This window comes from Oryctolagus cuniculus, chromosome 14, assembly GCF_051225735.1.
Source record: "Oryctolagus cuniculus isolate XC-2025 breed Fujian yellow rabbit chromosome 14, ASM5122573v1, whole genome shotgun sequence".
Taxonomy (NCBI): domain Eukaryota; kingdom Metazoa; phylum Chordata; class Mammalia; order Lagomorpha; family Leporidae; genus Oryctolagus; species Oryctolagus cuniculus.
The window spans coordinates 68,659,562-68,677,945 of NC_142880.1; the positions used below are offsets into that span (position 1 = coordinate 68,659,562).

General features: G+C 47.4%; 1 protein-coding gene and 1 long non-coding RNA gene across 4 annotated transcripts in view; one reads left to right on the top strand and one right to left on the bottom strand.

Moving 5' to 3' along the window:
* Positions 1 to 18,384, bottom strand: part of LOC103349663 (C-C motif chemokine 28) — a 61,429-nt gene that overhangs the window by 14,787 nt on the left and 28,258 nt on the right. Inside the window, exon 1 of one of the 3 annotated variants that reach the window (XM_017344707.4) lies at positions 14,505 to 14,637. The exons of 1 other annotated variant lie outside the window; for it this stretch is intronic. In XM_017344707.4, the coding sequence (XP_017200196.1) occupies positions 14,505 to 14,568 (64 nt within the window). In that variant the 5' untranslated portion in view covers positions 14,569 to 14,637. Of the gene's footprint in view, positions 1 to 1,690; positions 1,840 to 14,504; positions 14,638 to 18,384 lie in introns of those variants that run through there. One more of the 3 variants, XM_008262333.5, reaches the window with a different exon arrangement.
* LOC138845191 (uncharacterized) overlaps positions 1,828 to 18,384 on the top strand; it is a 68,199-nt gene continuing 51,642 nt past the window's right edge. Inside the window, exons 1-2 of the long non-coding RNA XR_011382029.2 lie at positions 1,828 to 2,319; positions 14,382 to 14,603. This is a non-coding gene — a long non-coding RNA (uncharacterized LOC138845191). The remainder of the gene's footprint in view (positions 2,320 to 14,381; positions 14,604 to 18,384) is intronic.

An 18,384-nucleotide genomic window follows, 5' to 3' on the forward strand; every position in this document is an offset into this window, starting at 1 on the left:
TAGCTCAGAATCTCTCTCAAGATGTTCAGGGATTGTCATGAGATGTAACTCTTTTATCTCTTGAGAGGAAAAGTTATCCTCTCTTCTATCTGAAGTTATGACTCCTTTCTGATTTTTACAAAGTAGGAGGATGGGGCCGGCGCTGTGGTGTAGCAGGTAAAACTGCAGTGCCGGCATCGCATACGGACGCCAGTTCAAGTCCAGGCTGCTCCACTGCCGAGCCAGTTCTCTGAATGGCCTGGGAAAGCAGCTGAGGATGGCCCAAGTCTTTGGGCCCCTGCACCCACGTCAGAGACCTAGAGGAGGCTCCTGGCTCTTGGCTTCTGATCACCGCAGCTCCAGCTGTTGTGGCCTTTTGGGGAGTGAATCAGCAGATGGAGGACCTCTCTTTGCCTCTCCTTCTCTCTGTGTAACTCTGACTTTCAAATAAATAAATAAATCTTTTTTTAAGAAAAAAGTAGGAGGAGAAGGTTATTGTGCAAAGTAACAGTTTGAAAGTTAGAATCTAAAAAGTAAATGGTCCCTAACGAAAAGTTAGGGTCCATTCTTCTGGGGACAGGGTGTGAGGAGTCCGAGGAGCTAATAGGCAGGCAGGTAGTCCCAGTGGACATTTAGGGTGCAAAATGCTTGTTTTCCCCAAAGTTAGCTTTTTCAAGGTCAAAAGGGCCTGCCTCATTTCTTAAGAATTTCCTATTTTACCATGAGAATAGCTCACAGTTTACTGTAAAAACAAACTAGGTATCCCACCCTACTGCTTTTGTTTTATCTTACACAAGCCAGGCAGGGTAAAAAGATTACAAATCAAGTCTTTTGATGGGTTTTGTCCTTGCCTTGTAACCGAATGTCAAGCTGGTAAGTTTTTTCTTCTCCAAAATTCTGCTTAAAAACCCCACTACCACCAGCCCCTCCAGGTTTTGCCTCTTAGAGCCCCCCTCCAGGCTACTATGGCTAGAGGTTTCTTTTCTTTCTTTCTTTTTAATATTTATTTATTTGAAAGAGTTACAGAGAGAAGGAGAGGCAGAGAGAGAGTCTTCCATCTGCTGGTTCACTCTCCAATTAGCTGCAATGGCCGGAACTGCACCTATCCGAAGCCAGGAGCCAGGAGCTTCTTCCTGGTCTCTTGCGAGGGTGCAGGGGCCCAAAGACTTGGACCATCTTCCACTGCTATCCCGGGCCATAGCAGAGAGCTGGATCCGAAGTCTAGCAGCCGGGTCTCTAGAACAGGTGCCCATATGGGATACCAGCACTGCAGGCAGAGGCTTTACCTGCTCCACAGCGCCGACTCCATGGAGGTTTCTGACTTAAATAAATCTTGCTTATGGGCCAGGCGTAGTTCAAGACCCGGCTGCTCCACTTCTGATCCAGCTCTCTGCTATGGCCTGGGAAAGCAGAACATGGCCCAAATCCTCGGGCCCCTGCACCAGCGCGGGCGACTTGGAAGAAGCTCCTGGCTTCAGATTGACACAGCTCCGGCCATGGCACCCATCTGGGGAGTGAACCAGCTGATGGAAGACCTCTCTCTCTCTGCCTCTCCTCTAACTCTGACTTTCAAATAAAAATAAAGCTTTTAAAAAATCTTGCTTATAATACAAAAAAGTAAATGAATATTTATAAACTTAAAAACAGGATATGCTTAGAGACTAAAAATGCAGTTAATTCATAGATTAAAAACACTAGACGTGGTACTTACTACGTTGGGTGGGACTCAGTAAACTCAGCCTTACGTGCATTTCTTTAAAATACACACGAACTACAGCGTGTTACAAATTTAAAACCTGGAAAGAGGAACTCAAAAGAAACACACACACGGACAAAACGCACCCTAAACAGCCAGCAGCACGACGTTGTGGCGCTTTACGGCAGCCGCGCCGCATCTGCGCTCTTGGCGGCCGCGGAGCGGAAGAGGCCATAGCGGGGACCCAGGTGCGGGAGCAGTGGGGCAAGTTCGAGCCTCAGGAACTGAAGAAGCAGGCGTGCAGAGCGGAAACAACTAGAAAAGGGTGGCCCTTATACCTGGGCGTCAGCCGTCTCTCTTCTGCAACCGGCTTTGCCTTCCGATTTGGGGAGGCTTTACTGGGCCCAAGGCTTTACCTGGGGGTGGAGTTCCTGCACCAGCCCGTTAGACCTGGGCCGCTCGCACTTCCATTAAGGCGCACAGTGGCCCCTTCGGAGCCACCTGGAGAAGCCACACTCCCGTCACCCACCAGGGGGCGCCCAGCACCAGGCCTAGCCTAGCACGGCTGCCCTGCCTAGAGCTGCGGGAAGAATCGTTTGCTTCCTAACTCAGGTTTTTTTTATATCAATCAATTGTTGATGCAGGTATGTTAAAACCTCGAAGTGCTGTTGGCATTATGTCAGATTTTGTCTCCTGATTCTGTCCATTTTTCTAATACATCCTTTGGGGTTATACAGCTGCTTCTTGAATTATGATGGAGTTATGTCCCAATAACCCATTATAAGTTGAACATAAGTTGAAAATGCATTTAATAGACGTAACCTCCCTAACATCCAAGCTTAGCAGCACAGCACCCAGAAGAAGGGTGGGGAACGTCCACACCACAAAATAATTTGGTCTGCCCATCCAAGGCAACCTTGGGTGGGACTTGAAATTCAATCAACATATAGTATAGACCGCAGTTGATATTACAAATATCCAGGTGGCCCTTGTTGCTTCACCTCATGGTGCAGTGACTGTGTGGGACCTGCAACTCCATGCCAGTGCCCAGCATTGCAAGGGAATGTCCTATGACATATCACTAGCTTGGGAAAAGCCCAACATCTAAAACTTGAAGTTTTTTCAAATGCATATTGCTTTTGCACTATTGTTAAGACGAAAAGAAGGTAAGTCAAACGTCAAACCGTGGCGAGTCAAAGAGTGTGTTTTCAGATGCACAAGTGTCTTCTGTCCTCAGTTTGGATTTGAATGAGGCACCCAGCCTTGCGTACAGAATTTAGGGGCGGCAACAGAAAAAGGCCATAATTAAGGTAAGTATTTGAATACGATATTTTTAAAATAAAAATTAATGCAAAAAAGACTATGACTAATGAAATATTATGTGTTTTTATTTTTGGAAAAATATTTATTTGAGTAGCAGAGAAACACACACAAAGAGATAGAGATCTGCCGTCTTCTAGTTCATTTTCCAAATGCTCACAGTGGTTGTGACTAGGCCAGGGCTGAAGCTCGGAGCTGTGTACTCAATCCACCTCTCCCCTGGGAGTGGCAGGGCCCTAATGAGTTCAGCCATCACCACTGCTTCCCAAGATCTGTATTAGCAGAAAGCTGGATTCTGAGCTGGAGCTGGGAGTCAAACCCAGGCACTCAGATATAAGACCCATGTGTCTTAACCACTAGGCTAAATGCCCACCTTGATTTACTGCAATTTTAAATTAAAAAAAAATCTGACCAGGCATACACACAACTCACTCACCTCAGCCCTGACAATAGATTTTTGGTGATTTTTTTTAACCTTGTGATAAGATTTCTCCAGCATTGTTCTAGCTCTTTGCTTAGATCACGTTTTGCTGGTGTTAACATTGCTATAATAATCTTTTAGTTTGTAGTTGTTATTATTTCTCCATTCACCTTAATTTGCATTTTTAAAAAATCATCATTTTTCCTTGTTTTTTATCCTTTCCTTCTTCTGAATTGATGTTTTCTGCATACCTTTTAAAATATTTATCTATTAAAAATTTAGGCTAGAATGGGTTCAGAAAGTTTCCTTGGAAAAAATGTCTACAATGTCTAACACAAAGAGACACGTTTCCTCTAGGGACAGTTCCTATGACAAAATCTCACATAAGCGCTGGCTGCTCTGCTTCCAATCCACCTTCCTGCTAATGTGCCTGGGAAGGCTGCAGAGGATGGCCCAAGTACTTAGGCCCCTGGCACCCATGTGGGAGATCAGAATGACTGTTGCAGGCATTTGGGGAATGAACCAGCAAGTGAAGATCTCTGTCTTTCTTTCTGTGTCTCTACTTCTCTCTTGCTGTGCCTTTCAAGTAAGTAAGTAAATAAATAAATAAATCTTTTTTTAAAAATACAAAAGTCAACATTAAGATAAAGCAAATGGGCTGACGCCGCTTGGCTAATCCTCTGCCTGCGGTGCCGGCACACTGGATTCTGTCCCTGTTGCTCCTCTTCCAGTCCAGCTCTCTGCTGTGGCCCAGGAAGGCAGTGGAGGACAGCCCAAGTGCTTGGGCCCTGCACCGGCATGGGAGACCAGGAGGAAGCACCTGGCTCCTGGCTTTGGATAGGTGGAGTGCGCCGGCTGTAGTGGCCATTTTGGGGGTGAACCAACAGAAAAAGGAAGACCTTTCTTTCTGTTTCTCTCTCTCATTGTCTAACTCTGCCTGCCAAAAAAAAAAAAAAAAAGCAAATGTTTCCTTTTAAAGGGGCTGTTATATTACTCAAATTTGATAAGATTGCTGTTGTATCATGCTGCATCTCTAGAAATAGAACATTTAAAAAAATACTACATTATAGATGTTTAGCCAAAAGTCTAGCAACTCAGGGACATTTGAAATAAAAGGCTTTATTGAAGTGTTAGAGATGCTAGTCAGAAAAAGGGCTGGGTCCCAGGACAGGTTTCCACAACGTAGCTGCAAGCTTAGAGAGCAGTTGGAAATCTGTTCACTGGACCCAGACCAAAGAGCATATTTGTCGCTCCCCCTCTTCGTGGAGGAACGACACAGGACCCTGCGCTGTTCTTCTGTCTGCTCGGCCCTCCCCGGGTTTGCTGCTGGTTCTTCCCAGGTTGGCTACTATCCCTTCCACCTCCGTGGAAGGGCAGTTCCCCCTGGCCACATTCCCCACTTCCGCAGGGGAGCGGCACTCCGCCGGCCGGCTTTCTCGGGGGCTGCACGGGTTCCCTTAGATGTTCCCCATAGATGTTCCCGGTGCATGCCGTCTCTCTCCTCCTTTATAGTCCTCCTCCGCCAATCCCAACTCGGCTGCCCACACGCCGAGTACGCTGCTCTCCAATCAGTAGCAAGTCCTACAGTTTATTGGTTGAACTGGAGGCAGCTGTGCGGAAGCTGTTTACTTCTCTCCCAACGCCACATTGTGGGAGAGCAGATGCATAGAATAAGTCTTAATTCCAGTAACTCAGTCTAGTCCGGTTTGCTCCCCACAGATCCCCCTTTCTTTTTATTTTTGGCGTTGATACGCGCCTGTCTTCGGTGTCCCGCGGCACACACTCTGCTCTACTTGCTAGAGTTGCCACAGGCTCTTACAAGTCCTATCAATCAGGAAAACCGAATCCGGGTCCTCTCTTCGCCATTATGAGGAGGTTTTTAGGCGCTGATGCGTGCCTGTGTTCGGTGCCCTGCAGCGCATGCTCTGCTCTGCCCGCAGGGGCTTACAAAACCTATCAGGCAAACCGAATCCAAGCCTTCTCATTGCCGTATTGTGGGGGAGACTTATTAGTGTTGGTTTGTGCCTATCTTCGGTGACCTGCAGCTCATGCTTTGGTCGAGCTGTTTGCTGGTGCTTACCGCCTTAAATCAGGCAGACCGAATCCAAGCCTCCTAATTGTTGCATTGTGGGGAAGCCTTACTGATGTTAATTCGTGCCTGTCTTCGGTGACCTGCGGCGCATAAGCTGCTAGCCGCCGCAGGTGCTCATCGTGCTCATCGCCTCACTTAATCAGGCAGACCGAATCCAAGCTTTCTCATTGCCATGTTGAGGGGAGGCCTTTCTATTTCTCTATTTCTCTATCTCCGGGCATTCCTATTTCTCCCATTTTACTTCTATCTTCCAGCATTCCTATTTCTCTCACTTTACTTCTAAACTTCTGTTTCTCTTATCCCTGCAGCTTCCCGGCGCCTCGCCCCGCCCCGAGGCTGCTTCTCGGCGCCTCCCCGGCTCTGAGCCGCTTCAGCCTCTCTCATCTGCGCGGCTTCCCGGCTTTGCGCGGCTTGGCTTCGCGCGCTCCGCGGTCTCCACGCCCTTCGCGTCTGCACCACGGCCTCACGCCAGCCCCGTTCCCTATCTATTCACGCCCCGTGCTCTCTCTGCACGCGGCGGCTTCCGCGAGTAACACAGCATAGCTTACGTGTCCGCCACTAGCATTCAATCTAAGTTCCCCGGGCTAGCCTGGCGAATTCAACCCAGCATACGTCTCCGCCCCACGGTTTGGCTTCCCGTCCTTTGCTCCCCGGGCTAATCAGACGGATCCCAACCAGGCTCACGTTTCAGCTTCTGGTTTCAACTTTTCGCCCCCTATTCCCGGGCTAACTTGAGAATCCCAAAGTGGCTTTCGTGTCCGCCTTGGCCTGCCCCCCACGGCTTCAATTTCCCTAACATTTTTCTCTACCCGGTATGTTTCCCTAAGTTTTCTTCCAACAATATTCCTCCCTCATTTCTAATGGCCTCTCCCCACAGTCCGCGTCCGAGTCTGTTTGTTCTAGCTTTCACTTTCGCTTTCGACCTTAGAGATTTCTCCCAGCTTCCCCCCGTAGTCCGTATCCGAATCTATGCCTAGGCTTTCAATAGCTTCTTCCGGCACCTTTATCGTCCGGCTTTTCCCTAGGCTGTTTGCTAGTCTCTCTCCGGTAATTTCCCATTTCTTCCCGTTTCTTCCCTCCTAGGTTTCATATCCGTCCTAAGTTTCCTATCCGAGCTAGGTTTCCTAATCCGAGTCACGGCACCATTATGTCGCTCCCCCTCTTCGTGGAGGAACGACACAGGACCCTGCGCTGTTCTTCTGTCTGCTCGGCCCTCCCCGGGTTTGCTGCTGGTTCTTCCCGGGTTGGTTACTATCCCTTCCACCTCCGTGGAAGGGCAGTTCCCCCTGGCCACATTCCCCACTTCCGCAGGGGAGCGGCACTCCGCCGGCCGGCTTTCTCGGGGGTTGCACGGGTTCCCTTAGATGTTCCCCATAGATGTTCCCGGTGCATGCCGTCTCTCTCCTCCTTTATAGTCCTCCTCCGCCAATCCTAACTCGGCTGCCCACACGCCGAGTACGCTGCTCTCCAATCAGGAGCAAGTCCTACAGTTTATCAGTTGAACTGGAGGCAGCTGTGCGGAAGCTGTTTACTTCTCTCCCAACGCCACATTGTGGGAGAGCAGATGCATAGAATAAGTCTTAATTCCAGTAACTCAGTCTAGTCCGGTTTGCTCCCCACACATATTTATAATGACAATTTCATGAGGGAAACATGAGACATAAATTGTTTGTGTTGCTATAGATAAAAAGGGCAGAATAATGCAAATAGGAAGGAAGCTTGGAGAGATGCCTGCAACAGTCATCCTGACCTCCCACCTGATCCCTAAGTACTTGGGCCATCCTCTGCTGCCTTCCCAGGCACATTAGTAAGAAGGCGGATTGGAAGCAGAGCAGCCAAGGAAGGAATAAAACAAAGAGGAGGGCAATCCTTATGTGGAGTACTTGTTGCTTCTGGATTGGTGTGGGTGTGAAGAGGGCATTTTGATGCCCAGCAGGTCAGAGACTTGGAGTTTGGCATCTGGAATTGTATTTGTTGTTCTTGGGTGGTTTAGCCAAAACTGTTAGCTGATTAGCTTCCTTATCTCTCCAATCTTCCATTTTCTGGCCCTTGTAATTAAATTTAGGACAGCTCAAAGATTTTCTGCTAGCTAGCATAGGTGTCATTGGCTTTTGGAATCAGAACCTAAGAAGCTTAACCTAAGAATTCTGTAGAATTCAGGGAATATACAAGTAGTTATTTCATTTTAGGGAACAGCAAGAGAGAAACTGAAGGAAGGCTGATTGTTGCTTAGCTCAGATCTTTCAGGGGTCATTCTTTTTTTTTTTTTTTTTTTGACAGGCAGAGTGGACAGTGAGAGAGAGAGACAGAGAGAAAGGTCTTCCTTTTGCCGTTGGTTCACCCTCCAATGGCCGCCGCGGCCAGCGCACTGCGCTGATCCGATGGCAGGAGCCAGGAGCCAGGTGCTTTTCCTGGTCTCCCATGGGGTGCAGGGCCCAAGGACCTGGGCCATCCTCCACTGCACTCCCTGGCCACAGCGGAGAGCTGGCCTGGAAGAGGGGCAACCGGGACAGAATCCGGCGCCCCGACCGGGACTAGAACCCGGTGTGCCGGCGCCGCTAGGCGGAGGATTAGCCTAGTGAGCCGCGGCGCCGGCATGTCATTCTTGTGAAATAGAGATTTCCAAGTGTGCAAAAGATTTTCTAGCACAAGTATATTCATGGTAACCCACCCTGATTAGTGTCCTCTGACCAAAACAAATGAGAAAATCTTCTTTTAGGCAACGAGCATCAAGCCCCTAGCTTGATGCTCCAGTCTGTGTGAAACAGGGACCATCTTATTCTGAGAGACCGGTTTTGAGGCTCAGAGAGTGTTTTCCTGAAAAACGGCATTAATTTGGCAAGCTAAGCAATTTTTTAAACTTGTTTTCAGCAATTGGAGCTTCTAGTGTTTCTCTTTTTTTATATTTTATTTAAGGTATACAAATTTCATGTATTTCATATACACAGATTTAGGGACATAGTGATAGTTTCCACCCTATCCTCCTTCCCATCCACAGTCCCAACCTTCTTCTTCCTCCTTCTCCTATTCTCTTAAATTTTACAAAGATCCATTTTCAGTTTACTTTATACTTACAAGGCTAACTATTTTTTTTTTATTTTTTATTTTTTTGACAGGCAGAGTGGACAGTGAGAGAGAGAGACAGAGAGAAAGGTCTTCCTTTGCCGTTGGTTCACCCTCCAATGGCCGCCGCGGCCGGCGCGCTGCGGCCGGCGCACCGCGCTGATCCGATGGCAGGAGCCAGGAGCCAGGTGCTTTTCCTGGTCTCCCATGGGGTGCAGGGCCCAAGCACTTGGGCCATCCTCCACTGCACTCCCTGGCCACAGCAGAGAGCTGGCCTGGAAGAGGGGCAACCGGGACAGAATCCGGCGCCCCGACCGGGACTAGAACCCGGTGTGCCGGTGCCGCTAGGCGGAGGATTAAGGCTAACTATTGTTTAGATCAGATCTCTTAGGAGTCACTCCTGTGAAATGGAGATTCCCAAGTGTTCAGAAGAATTTTCAAACACAAACGTGTTAGTAACCCACCTTGATTAGTGTCCTGAATAAAACAAATGATGAAGTCTTCTTTTAGGCAGCAAGCATCAACTCTGTAGCAACTATCCATGTAATTCAGGAACCATCTTAGTCTGAGAAAGTAGTTTTGGGGCTCAGAGAGTGGTATCCCAAAACTACTGCATTATCTGGCAAGCTGAGCAGTTTGATCTAAAGGAAGTCAAGAGGCCTTAAAAGCAAGCTCAGAATCAAGATCCTTCTAACCTTCTAGTGCCCTCTCCCCCTTCTCTCTGGAATTCCTTTGTCTATTAATACCAGACTGGACAAGGGAACACAGTTGCCTTCCATCTCCACCCTGAAATCTCATCTTCTCTGTTGGAAAAGAAGAGTAAGGAAAGTAACTGCAACTGAATAGATGCCCACTGCAAGACAAGTCTGTCCCTCAGACCCATTCAAATTCCAGGGAATCATGTGGAAAGCTAACTGTGTCTATAGTATCTGTTCTTTTTACTCATTCCCCTAATAGACACTTACAACCCCTCAGAAATGTCTGCACTGTCCATTCTCCCTCTCTGCTGTGGAGAAAGGGCACGTGAGCTTCTGAGCTGCACTGGGTTGCTGGGTAATCACAGTCGTGTGGTTTTCCTGGGTGCTGTGATTCTGCCTCTTTGCACATTGATAAATTTGTGTTTCATTCTTCTATTTAAAGTGTCATGTCAGCTCATTCCAGAATCTTCAGAGGGTAGAGGGGAAATATCCCATTACCTCTCTAGTAGATATCTGGACAATTTGGGAGCCAGTGAAGCAAAATCTCCCAACATGCTGGGCACAAGTACAACCGCAGTCTGAATGTACAATTGAAAACAGCCAGAGAAGCCCATTAGAGCATTTCAGGCATGGGAAACCAAGACACTGTGGCAAAAAATGTCCTACCTGAAGGACCTTGGTCGGTGAGACCCCAGTGGAAAAAAGTGGTCATCAAAGAAGGAGGCAATTTTTTCTGAAGGGAGGAGAGAACTTCTATTTTGCTTATGGCCTAGTCTAAATACTGACAGAGTGTCGTTCCCCCGCTCGCGGAGGAACGACACCGGACTCTACGACACTGGACTCTGTTTTCTTTCCCCGGTCCTTCCCAGATTTGCTGCCACTCCCCTGCCTTCGCGGAGGAGCAGCACCAACGAGGTCCCCGACCAACTCTCCCAGGGGGCCCCGCATGTTGTCTCTCTCCCCCTTTTATAGTCCTCTCCCACCAATCCGTGCTCCACTGCCCGCGTGCTGAGCACGTGGCTTTCCTCCAATCAGAGGTTGAATCAGGAATCAGCTAATTGACAAAGCAGCTGTGTAAGATTTGTTTACTCCCTCTCAGCGCCATATGGTGGGAGATCAGACGCATAGAGTTAGTTTCAGTCCACAGTTTCAGTACTTATTTATCTCCCAGGCGCCCCGCCATGTTGCAGGAGACGGACCCTGCTCCCCACAACAGAGCTTGTGGATTCAAGAAGCTTCCATAGCCAAGGCAGCTCATGTTAAGAGCCTTGAGTGATCACTGACATCATGCATAACTGTGTTGGTTGTTAAATTTTTTTTATTTTTATTTATTTATTTTTTATTTTTTGACAGGCAGAGTAGACAGTGAGAGAGAGAGAGACAAAGGTCTTCCTTTTGCCGTTGGTTCACCCTCCAATGGCTGCCACGGCCGGCGCACCACGCCTATCTGAAGGCAGGAACCAGGTGCTTCTCCTGGTCTTCCATGGGGTGCAGGGCCCAAGCACTTGGGCCATCCTCCACTGCACTCCCGGGCCACAGCAGAGAGCTGGCCTGGAAGAGGGGCAACTGGGACAGAATCCAGCGCCCCGACCGGGACTAGGACCCTGTGTGCTGGCGCCGCAAGGCGGAGGATTAGCCTAGTGAGCCGCGGCGCTGGCCCTGGTTGTTAAATTACAACAGGAGTCACTGTGCACTGACTTCCCATGCGCACCTCTGTCCTCAAAAAGTTATGTTATAATTATGTCTAAGTGCTTCTTAAGTTGCTTCTTGGGTGTTTCTTTAAAGTTAATTAAGTTTCTGGGGGAAAAAAAGGGGTGAAATTGACTTGGAGATGCAATGACTTTGAACAGCCCTTGTCTTGACTGTTGAGGAACAGTTTTTTATTGTTATTATTTTTATTTTTGTGTGTGTGTTCAAACTGTTGAATTCTTTACTTAGTATAGCTTTGGTCTTCTGTGTATAAAGTTAATGGAAAATGCATCTTAGTGGAGAATGGGACTGGAGATGGGAGAGGGAGGAGGATGAGGTGTGGGAAAGTGGGTGAGAGGGCAGGTATGGTGGGAAGAATCACTGTATTCCTATAATTTTTTATTTGTTTATTTTTATTTTGTATTCCTAGAATGTACTTGAATTGCATGAAGTTTGTGTTCCTTAAATAAAAGGTTTCTTTGTGGAGATGGGGGAGGGGAGGGGAACAGGAGAAAACAGCCAGGCACTTCTCTAAGAGGACACCAAATGACAGATGATGCTGGTATACCAGGAGGGCCTGGAGCCCCCAAGGGCCCTGGAATAGGAGCTACAGTGGCATCCATGGCTGTAGTTGTGGTCAGGATTAAGGCTGCCAAGTTCACAGAATCAAGGCAGAGGACAAGGAGTGGCTCCCTCTTAACAAGATGGGCCACCTGGTCAAGGGCAAGAAGAGCAATTCTTGGAGGAGATCTGCCTCTTCTCCCTGTCCATCGATTTTCTGGGGATATTCCTCAAGCATAAAATTTTGAAGATTATTATGGTGTAAAAGCAGATGCATGCTGTTCAGTGGACCAGGTGCAAAGAATTTGTTGCCATTGAGGACTACAATGGCCAGGTAAACCTAGGCGTGAAGTGCTCAAAGGAAGTAGTCACCACCATCCAAGGGGCAATGGTCCTGGCCAAGCTCTCCATTATGTCTTTTTGGAAGTCTGCTGGGAGAACAATATTGTCCAGCCCCACATTGTGCCTTGCAAGGGGACCCAGCACTGGTTCTGTGCTATGGCCCCAATGCTGCCCCAGGAAGCACTGGCATCATCTTGCCCCCTGTCCACAAGAAGCTACTGCTGATGGCTGGTAGTGATGATGGCTACACTTCAGCCAGGGGCTGCACTGCAACTGCAGGCAACTTTTCCAAGGCTACCTTTGATGCCATCTCCAAGACCTACAGCTATTTGTTCCCAGCCTCTGGAAAGAGACAGTGTTTCCCAAGTCACCCTCTCAGGAATTCACTGACTATCATGTAAAGACCCCCACCAGGGTGTCTGTGCAGGGAACTCAGGCTCCAGCACTGGCTACAAAATGCATTTTACACAAGAAAAATAAAGTGAAATAAAATATGTTTTTTAAAAAAGCAATAATAAAAATAAAAATTTTAAAAATAAGCAGGCTCACAAAATCCAAGACTGTGGATTCAAAGAATCCAGCCAAGCCCAGGGACACTGGAACAGCATGGTAGACATGTTTGTGTACTCAGTGCTGAGTTCTCTGAGGTAGCCTCCACGTCAGCAGATGTGGAGTATGCCCTACCTTTGGGAGGACTCCAAGTCTTTTAATTGTGAATAGAGTCCGCTGCTTCCTCATTTATGCAGAGCAGTTTGGGGATGCCATTTATTGAGCCAAGACAGGAAGATAGCTATTTAAGACACCCTTAAGATAATGGAACAACTTTCTGCCTGAAACCACAAAATGTGTTTCCCAATGTCTTAAACTGCCATAGGCTACTTCCCTGTCCCCTCTCTCCAGCAATAATTGCCAAGGCCACTTACCTCCTTACCTGCGTCTTTGAGTCCTCCCCACCCCCTCCTTACCTGGTCTTCGGCCGATACCTGGAGCCTGAATCACCAGCTCACAGGGCACCTGGCACACAGACACTTTGGGAGGTTGCTGTGGGAAGCAGTGGTGTTGCCCCCTCAGTTCCATGACTGAGAACTGCCCTCTTGTGTTCCAACCCAAATCACTATGTTTAAATGCAAAGGGTTGGGGCTTTTCTGAAAATGTGATTTTCCTGTGGCCCAGACTAAAGCCCTAGACTGCACCAAAGGCTTCTACTGGGTCTCAGCTCCCTTTATCACCAGAGTGCTTTTTCAAGCACCTCTGCATTTGCTGTCCTTCCAGGGCTCTGTCCTATGTGAAGTTTGGTCCTGGGTGTAGCACAGCCTCCTCTGTCCCATCTGTGCCCTATGCCTGCTCCTCCCTTTTCTGCAGGAGGGCAGCAGTTGCTGCTGCTGCTGTGTGAACAGTTGCACATGGGTCAGGAGGCTGGCAGGAAGCACACCTTTATTTCAAAGCTTTATGTTGGTAGAGCTGCCAAAACTAGGTGTAAAGCCTTAGTAGACAGACCTTTAAGAAACAAAGAAAGTGAATCCTGAAATTTCAATGGTGAATTCTTCATAAAAAATATTTTGCAGAAATAGTAAAAAGTCAGAGTTTGAACCATATCTTGAAAAGATAGAATGATAGTAAGAGGGAGTTTTCCATATTTCCCCCCTCTACTTTATTTATATAAGCCCAGTACCTCAGTGCACCATACTGGGATCCCTAAAGCTACAGGGGCCAAGCAATTAATACGAGATAGCAAACTTCAGAGGAAAAGGACTAGTGCTAGTCCACTCTGACCAGTCCCTGCTAGTGTACATGGAACCATGGTTTTCAGATTAGCTTTTTTGAAAGAAATTTTAATGTCCAATTTGTATGTGTGCATGTGAAATCTCTGTTTTTAAATGATAGCTCAATTTCTTAAAAAGTAGACCAAATGAAGTTTATATTCTGCCTCTGCACTTACAGATCTATTCAGGGTAGAACACAAGCAAAGATGGCATCAGCCCAGTATTGTTGAGCACCTCCAGTTAGGGTTTCCCTAATGCAGTAGTGAGTGCTGCTGTAGAGCAGAGTCTGTGCAGTGCAGATTCAGTTACAGTCTCCCAGTTGCATGCTAGAAACTCACGATTTAAATTCTCTCAGATCTAATTTGCATGTTTAATCTCTTTCATCCTGCTCCCATTTCTAAAGATCAAACTGAAGCTTCAGATTTCTGTATCCACAGGGCTGACTCTGCTGGGAAAATTTTCAGCTTACCCAATCAGTACCCCTTGGTCCAGTCTCTATTCCCCCAAGAAAGTACTCACTTGTGTTCAGACATTTAGCAGGTTGGGCACAGGGAACACATATGAATAACAGGCTTTATGCCAACCTCTGGCACCAGCTTTCTAAGATTCTGTCATCTAAAAGGAAATGCCACTCTAAGTTGCACTTATGTGGAGGAGTTATTCCTCACTTGGCAAATAATAATACGTTGTTACAGTGAAGTGCCTTCCTGAAATTCCTCAGAGATTTAGAATTTAAATGTATGCCATTGTCTTGTAGGTAATCAGAAATCATTGAAAATTAGCCTGAAGACATAAAGAGCTCTGCCTCAACCCACTCTTTCAAGACTGATTTGGGAGTCCTCCCAGCCACTGGAGGCCTGATGGCCAGTGCCCCACTCACCTTCTGAGGGTTGAAGAGCCACACAGGCAGCCAAGGCCACCAGCAAGAGTCCTGCGCACTGCATTCCTGCCTGCTCTGCTGGCTCTGGCAGTACCACAGGTGAGGCTGCAAGAGCAGGAAATGAAGCTAAAGGTGTCCTTGGGAGCAGATATAGAGCTCAGAGGAAAAGGAAGCCAGGTAGCCCCGCCCTGGGAGGTGCTTAGGGCATCCTTTCCTGTGGGGCTTAAGACAGCCTCCTGCTGGCGCCGCGGCTCAGTAGGCTGATCCTCTGCCTTGCGGCGCCGGCACACCAGGTTCTAGTCCCAGTCGGGGCACCGGATTCTGTCCCGGTTGCTCCTCTTCCAGGCCAGCTCTCTGCTGTGGCCAGGGAGTGCAGTGGAGGATGGCCCAAGTGCTTGGGCCCTGCACCCCATGGGAGACCAGGAGAAGCACCTGGCTCCTGCCTAGGCGCGGTACGCCGGCCGCGGCGGCCATTGGAGGGTGAACCAACGGAAAAGGAAGACCTTTCTCTCTGTCTCTCTCTCACTGTCCACTCTGCCTGTCAAAAAAAAAAAAAAAAAAAAAAAAAAAAAGCCTCCTGCTGACTTATCAAGCTCCTGACTTGGGTTTGCACTGCCTGCCACCAGGCTACTCAGTGGCTCTGACAGCGTGAGGTCTTGTGAGTTGGGTTACACATTAGAATGTTGGGAACCATTTTCAAAACTAGCAATTAATGTGAATGCACGTATAAACCACGTATAAACGTATAAATTCTGGGGTAGGGAACCGTTGTTTGAATTTTGCAAATGCTTCCTATGCAATTGTGATGTACACTGACTGAAAACCATTGCCTAAAGGAATCAGAGTTTTCAAAGTGGTTTCTTGAAACCACAGGTTTCTGGGGACAAGGGTGACAAGTCATAAAATATTATCTCTGTGGGAAGATATGGAGGAACTCAGCAGGACTCTGTTCTTGGTTTGCAGCCAGATTTTTTTCCCGTGACTTTATATTAAGTATGAGAAAGGTAATACAGGTAGAGAGGCACTGCCTATAGAAAAGAGCCTCAGAGCAGAGGGAGTCCCAAGTTCTAGTTCAGCTTTGCAGTGAATCAGCTTTGTGATAAAACCAGGGGGTACAGAAAAGACCCTTGTATTCTAATCCCATTGTTACAGGTGAATATTCCCCAAGTTCTTTGTCTCACATGGAAGAAGAATTTCCAAGCAGACAAAGCAGAGAGATTTAAAAGCAAGATTTATTAGAGTCATTGACCTCTAGTCAGGGTGGCATGGAGCGGGGCTCCAAGAGAGGCAAAACTCCCTTGCTATTCTCATGAGAAAAATGGAGATTCCTGAGCAAGTAGGTCAGGCACTTTTGATTTTGCTAAATATAACTTCTGGGGGAAGAAAGCATTTTGAGCCGTCAATTTCCACTAGGACGAACCTGACTGCCTGTTAACCCATCTGACTCCTCACACTAATCTGACCCCTTATCCACTAATTAGTATACAACTTAAAGAAATGTACTCAACCTTTTTTTTATTTCCATCAATTCTGTAATTAACGAGTCAGGCTGGATGACCTCCAAAGTCATGTCATGCTTCTAGAATTAACTGTCCCGTGTGGTAGCCACGTGAGCACATGAGATTCTTGAGCACCTGAGATATGACTTATCCAAAAACAGACGTACCACAGCTATAGAACACACTGGGTTTCAAAAACTGAGTATGACAGAAAAGTATAAAATATCTCAATAATTTTAAATCGATTTTATTTATTTATTTGAAAGGTAGAGTTTTAGACAGAGAGGGAGAGACAGAGACAGAGGTATTCCATCCCTTGGTTTACCTCCCTAAATGGCTGCAATGGCTGGAGCTGCGCCAATCCGAAGCCAGGAGCCAGGAGCTTCTTCTGGGTCTCCTACATGGGTGCAGGGGCCCAAGAACTTGGGCCATCTTTCACTGCTTTCCCAGGCCATTAGCAGAGAGCTGGATCGGAAAAGGAGCAGCCAGGACACAAACTGACTTGGGTTCATCCCATTTGGGGTGCTGGTGGCACAGGTGGAGGCTTAGCCAACTATGCCACAGCACTGGCTCCAACCAATTATATGTTGAAATGATAATATTTTGGACATATTTGGCTTAATAAAATGTATAATTAAAATAATTTTAACCTTTTTTTGAAAAATTATTTTATTTGAAAAGCAGAATCACAGAGAGAGAAAGGAGAAACACAGAGAGAAAGATCTGTTCACAGGTTCACTCCCCAAAATCCTATAATATCCAGGAGCCGAACTCAGTCTGGAACTCCCTTGTGGATGGCAGGGACCCATGTACTTGAGTCATCACCTGCTGCCTCCCAGGGTGTGCATTAGCAAGAAGCTGGAGTGGAGAGAGGAGCTGGAACTTGAGCCCAGGCACTGTCTTGTGGTAAGCACGTATGATAATTGCTGGACCAAGCACCTGCCCCTACATCTGTAGCTTAAACCCAGAATCTTTTTTTTTTTTAATCACATATGTAGATCATGTTTTTGCACTGAGCATGGAGTGATCTTAATTGTTCCTATCTGTTAAATTGTGACTTTTAACCAGGCTCCCATTTCACTATCAAGAGCTGGAGTTACAATAAAATAGGGAATGTGAGGTTTGGAGATGACGACCTCGTGAGTAAGAAGACCAAGTCATCTAGAGCAGCGGTTCTAGCCCTACCACTAAGCAAAGGGACCATGCCACAGAGAACCTGCACAGGTGAATGTCAAAGTCCTGGAATATTTTGTGTGCCTTTAATAAGCACAGAAGGCAGACCGGCGCCACAGCTCACTAGGCTAATCCTCCGCCTGCGGCGCCGGCACTCCAGGTTCCAGTCCCAGTTGGGGCGCCGGTTCTGTCCCGGTTGTTCCTCTTCCAGTCCAGCTCTCTGCTGTGGCCTGGGAAGGCAGTGGAGGATGGCCCAAGTGCTTGGACCCTGCACCAGCATGGGAGACCAGGAGGAAGCACCTGGATCCTGCCTTTGGATCGGCACAGTGCACTGGCCGTAGTGGCCATTTGGGGGTTGAACCAACAGAAAAAGGAAGACCTTTCTCTCTGTCTCTCTCTCTCTAACTCTGCCTGCCAAAAAAATAAATAAAATAAAATAAAAAGATAAGCACAGAAGGCTCTCTGGACCAAAGCTGTGTACTCTGAAAGTAAGACTGAGGGAAGGTGCATAAAAATTATAGTCTCGGGGTCAGGCATTTGGTGCAATGGTTAAGATGTTTCTTGGGATGCCTGCATCCCATATCAGAGTGCCTGCATTCAGATCCTGGGTCCTCTTCCAATTCCAACTTCTGAATAATGTTGGGAAAAAGTGGTGCCGGTTCAAGTGCTTGGGTCCCTGCCACCCATGTGGGAGAACAGGATTGCATTCTGGACATCCAGCTTCTGCCTGGCCAGGCTCTGGCTGTTGCAGACATTTGGGGACTAAATCAGGGAATGGAAGATCTCTCTGCTTCTCTGTGTCTCATTCTCTCTCTCTCTCTCTCTCTCTGCCTTTCAAATACGTAAAAATAAATTAGAAGTTTTAAAAAATACCCTCTGAAATAGCTACAAAGATTTGCAAAAATATTACACACACCTAAACATTCAATGGCCTGCCAGGCACCCAATATCAACACCCTAATAGACCCTTCTAAAAACAAAAAGCCTGTGTTCACAGGCAATGAAAGGTGACTGTTGGGTAATAGGGATTTTTTTTTTAATCCAAAAGGGGCAAGGTTTCCGCGGAATTGTCAGGGAACTGGCAAGGAGGGCTGGACTTGATTTTGGTGAGCCAGAGATTCAATGCACCTGTGCACTCCTGCACCTCTCATTTGCTCCATGTCTGACAGAATGGTTTCTGTTGCACTGTGTGATTCTTTCTTCTGCTA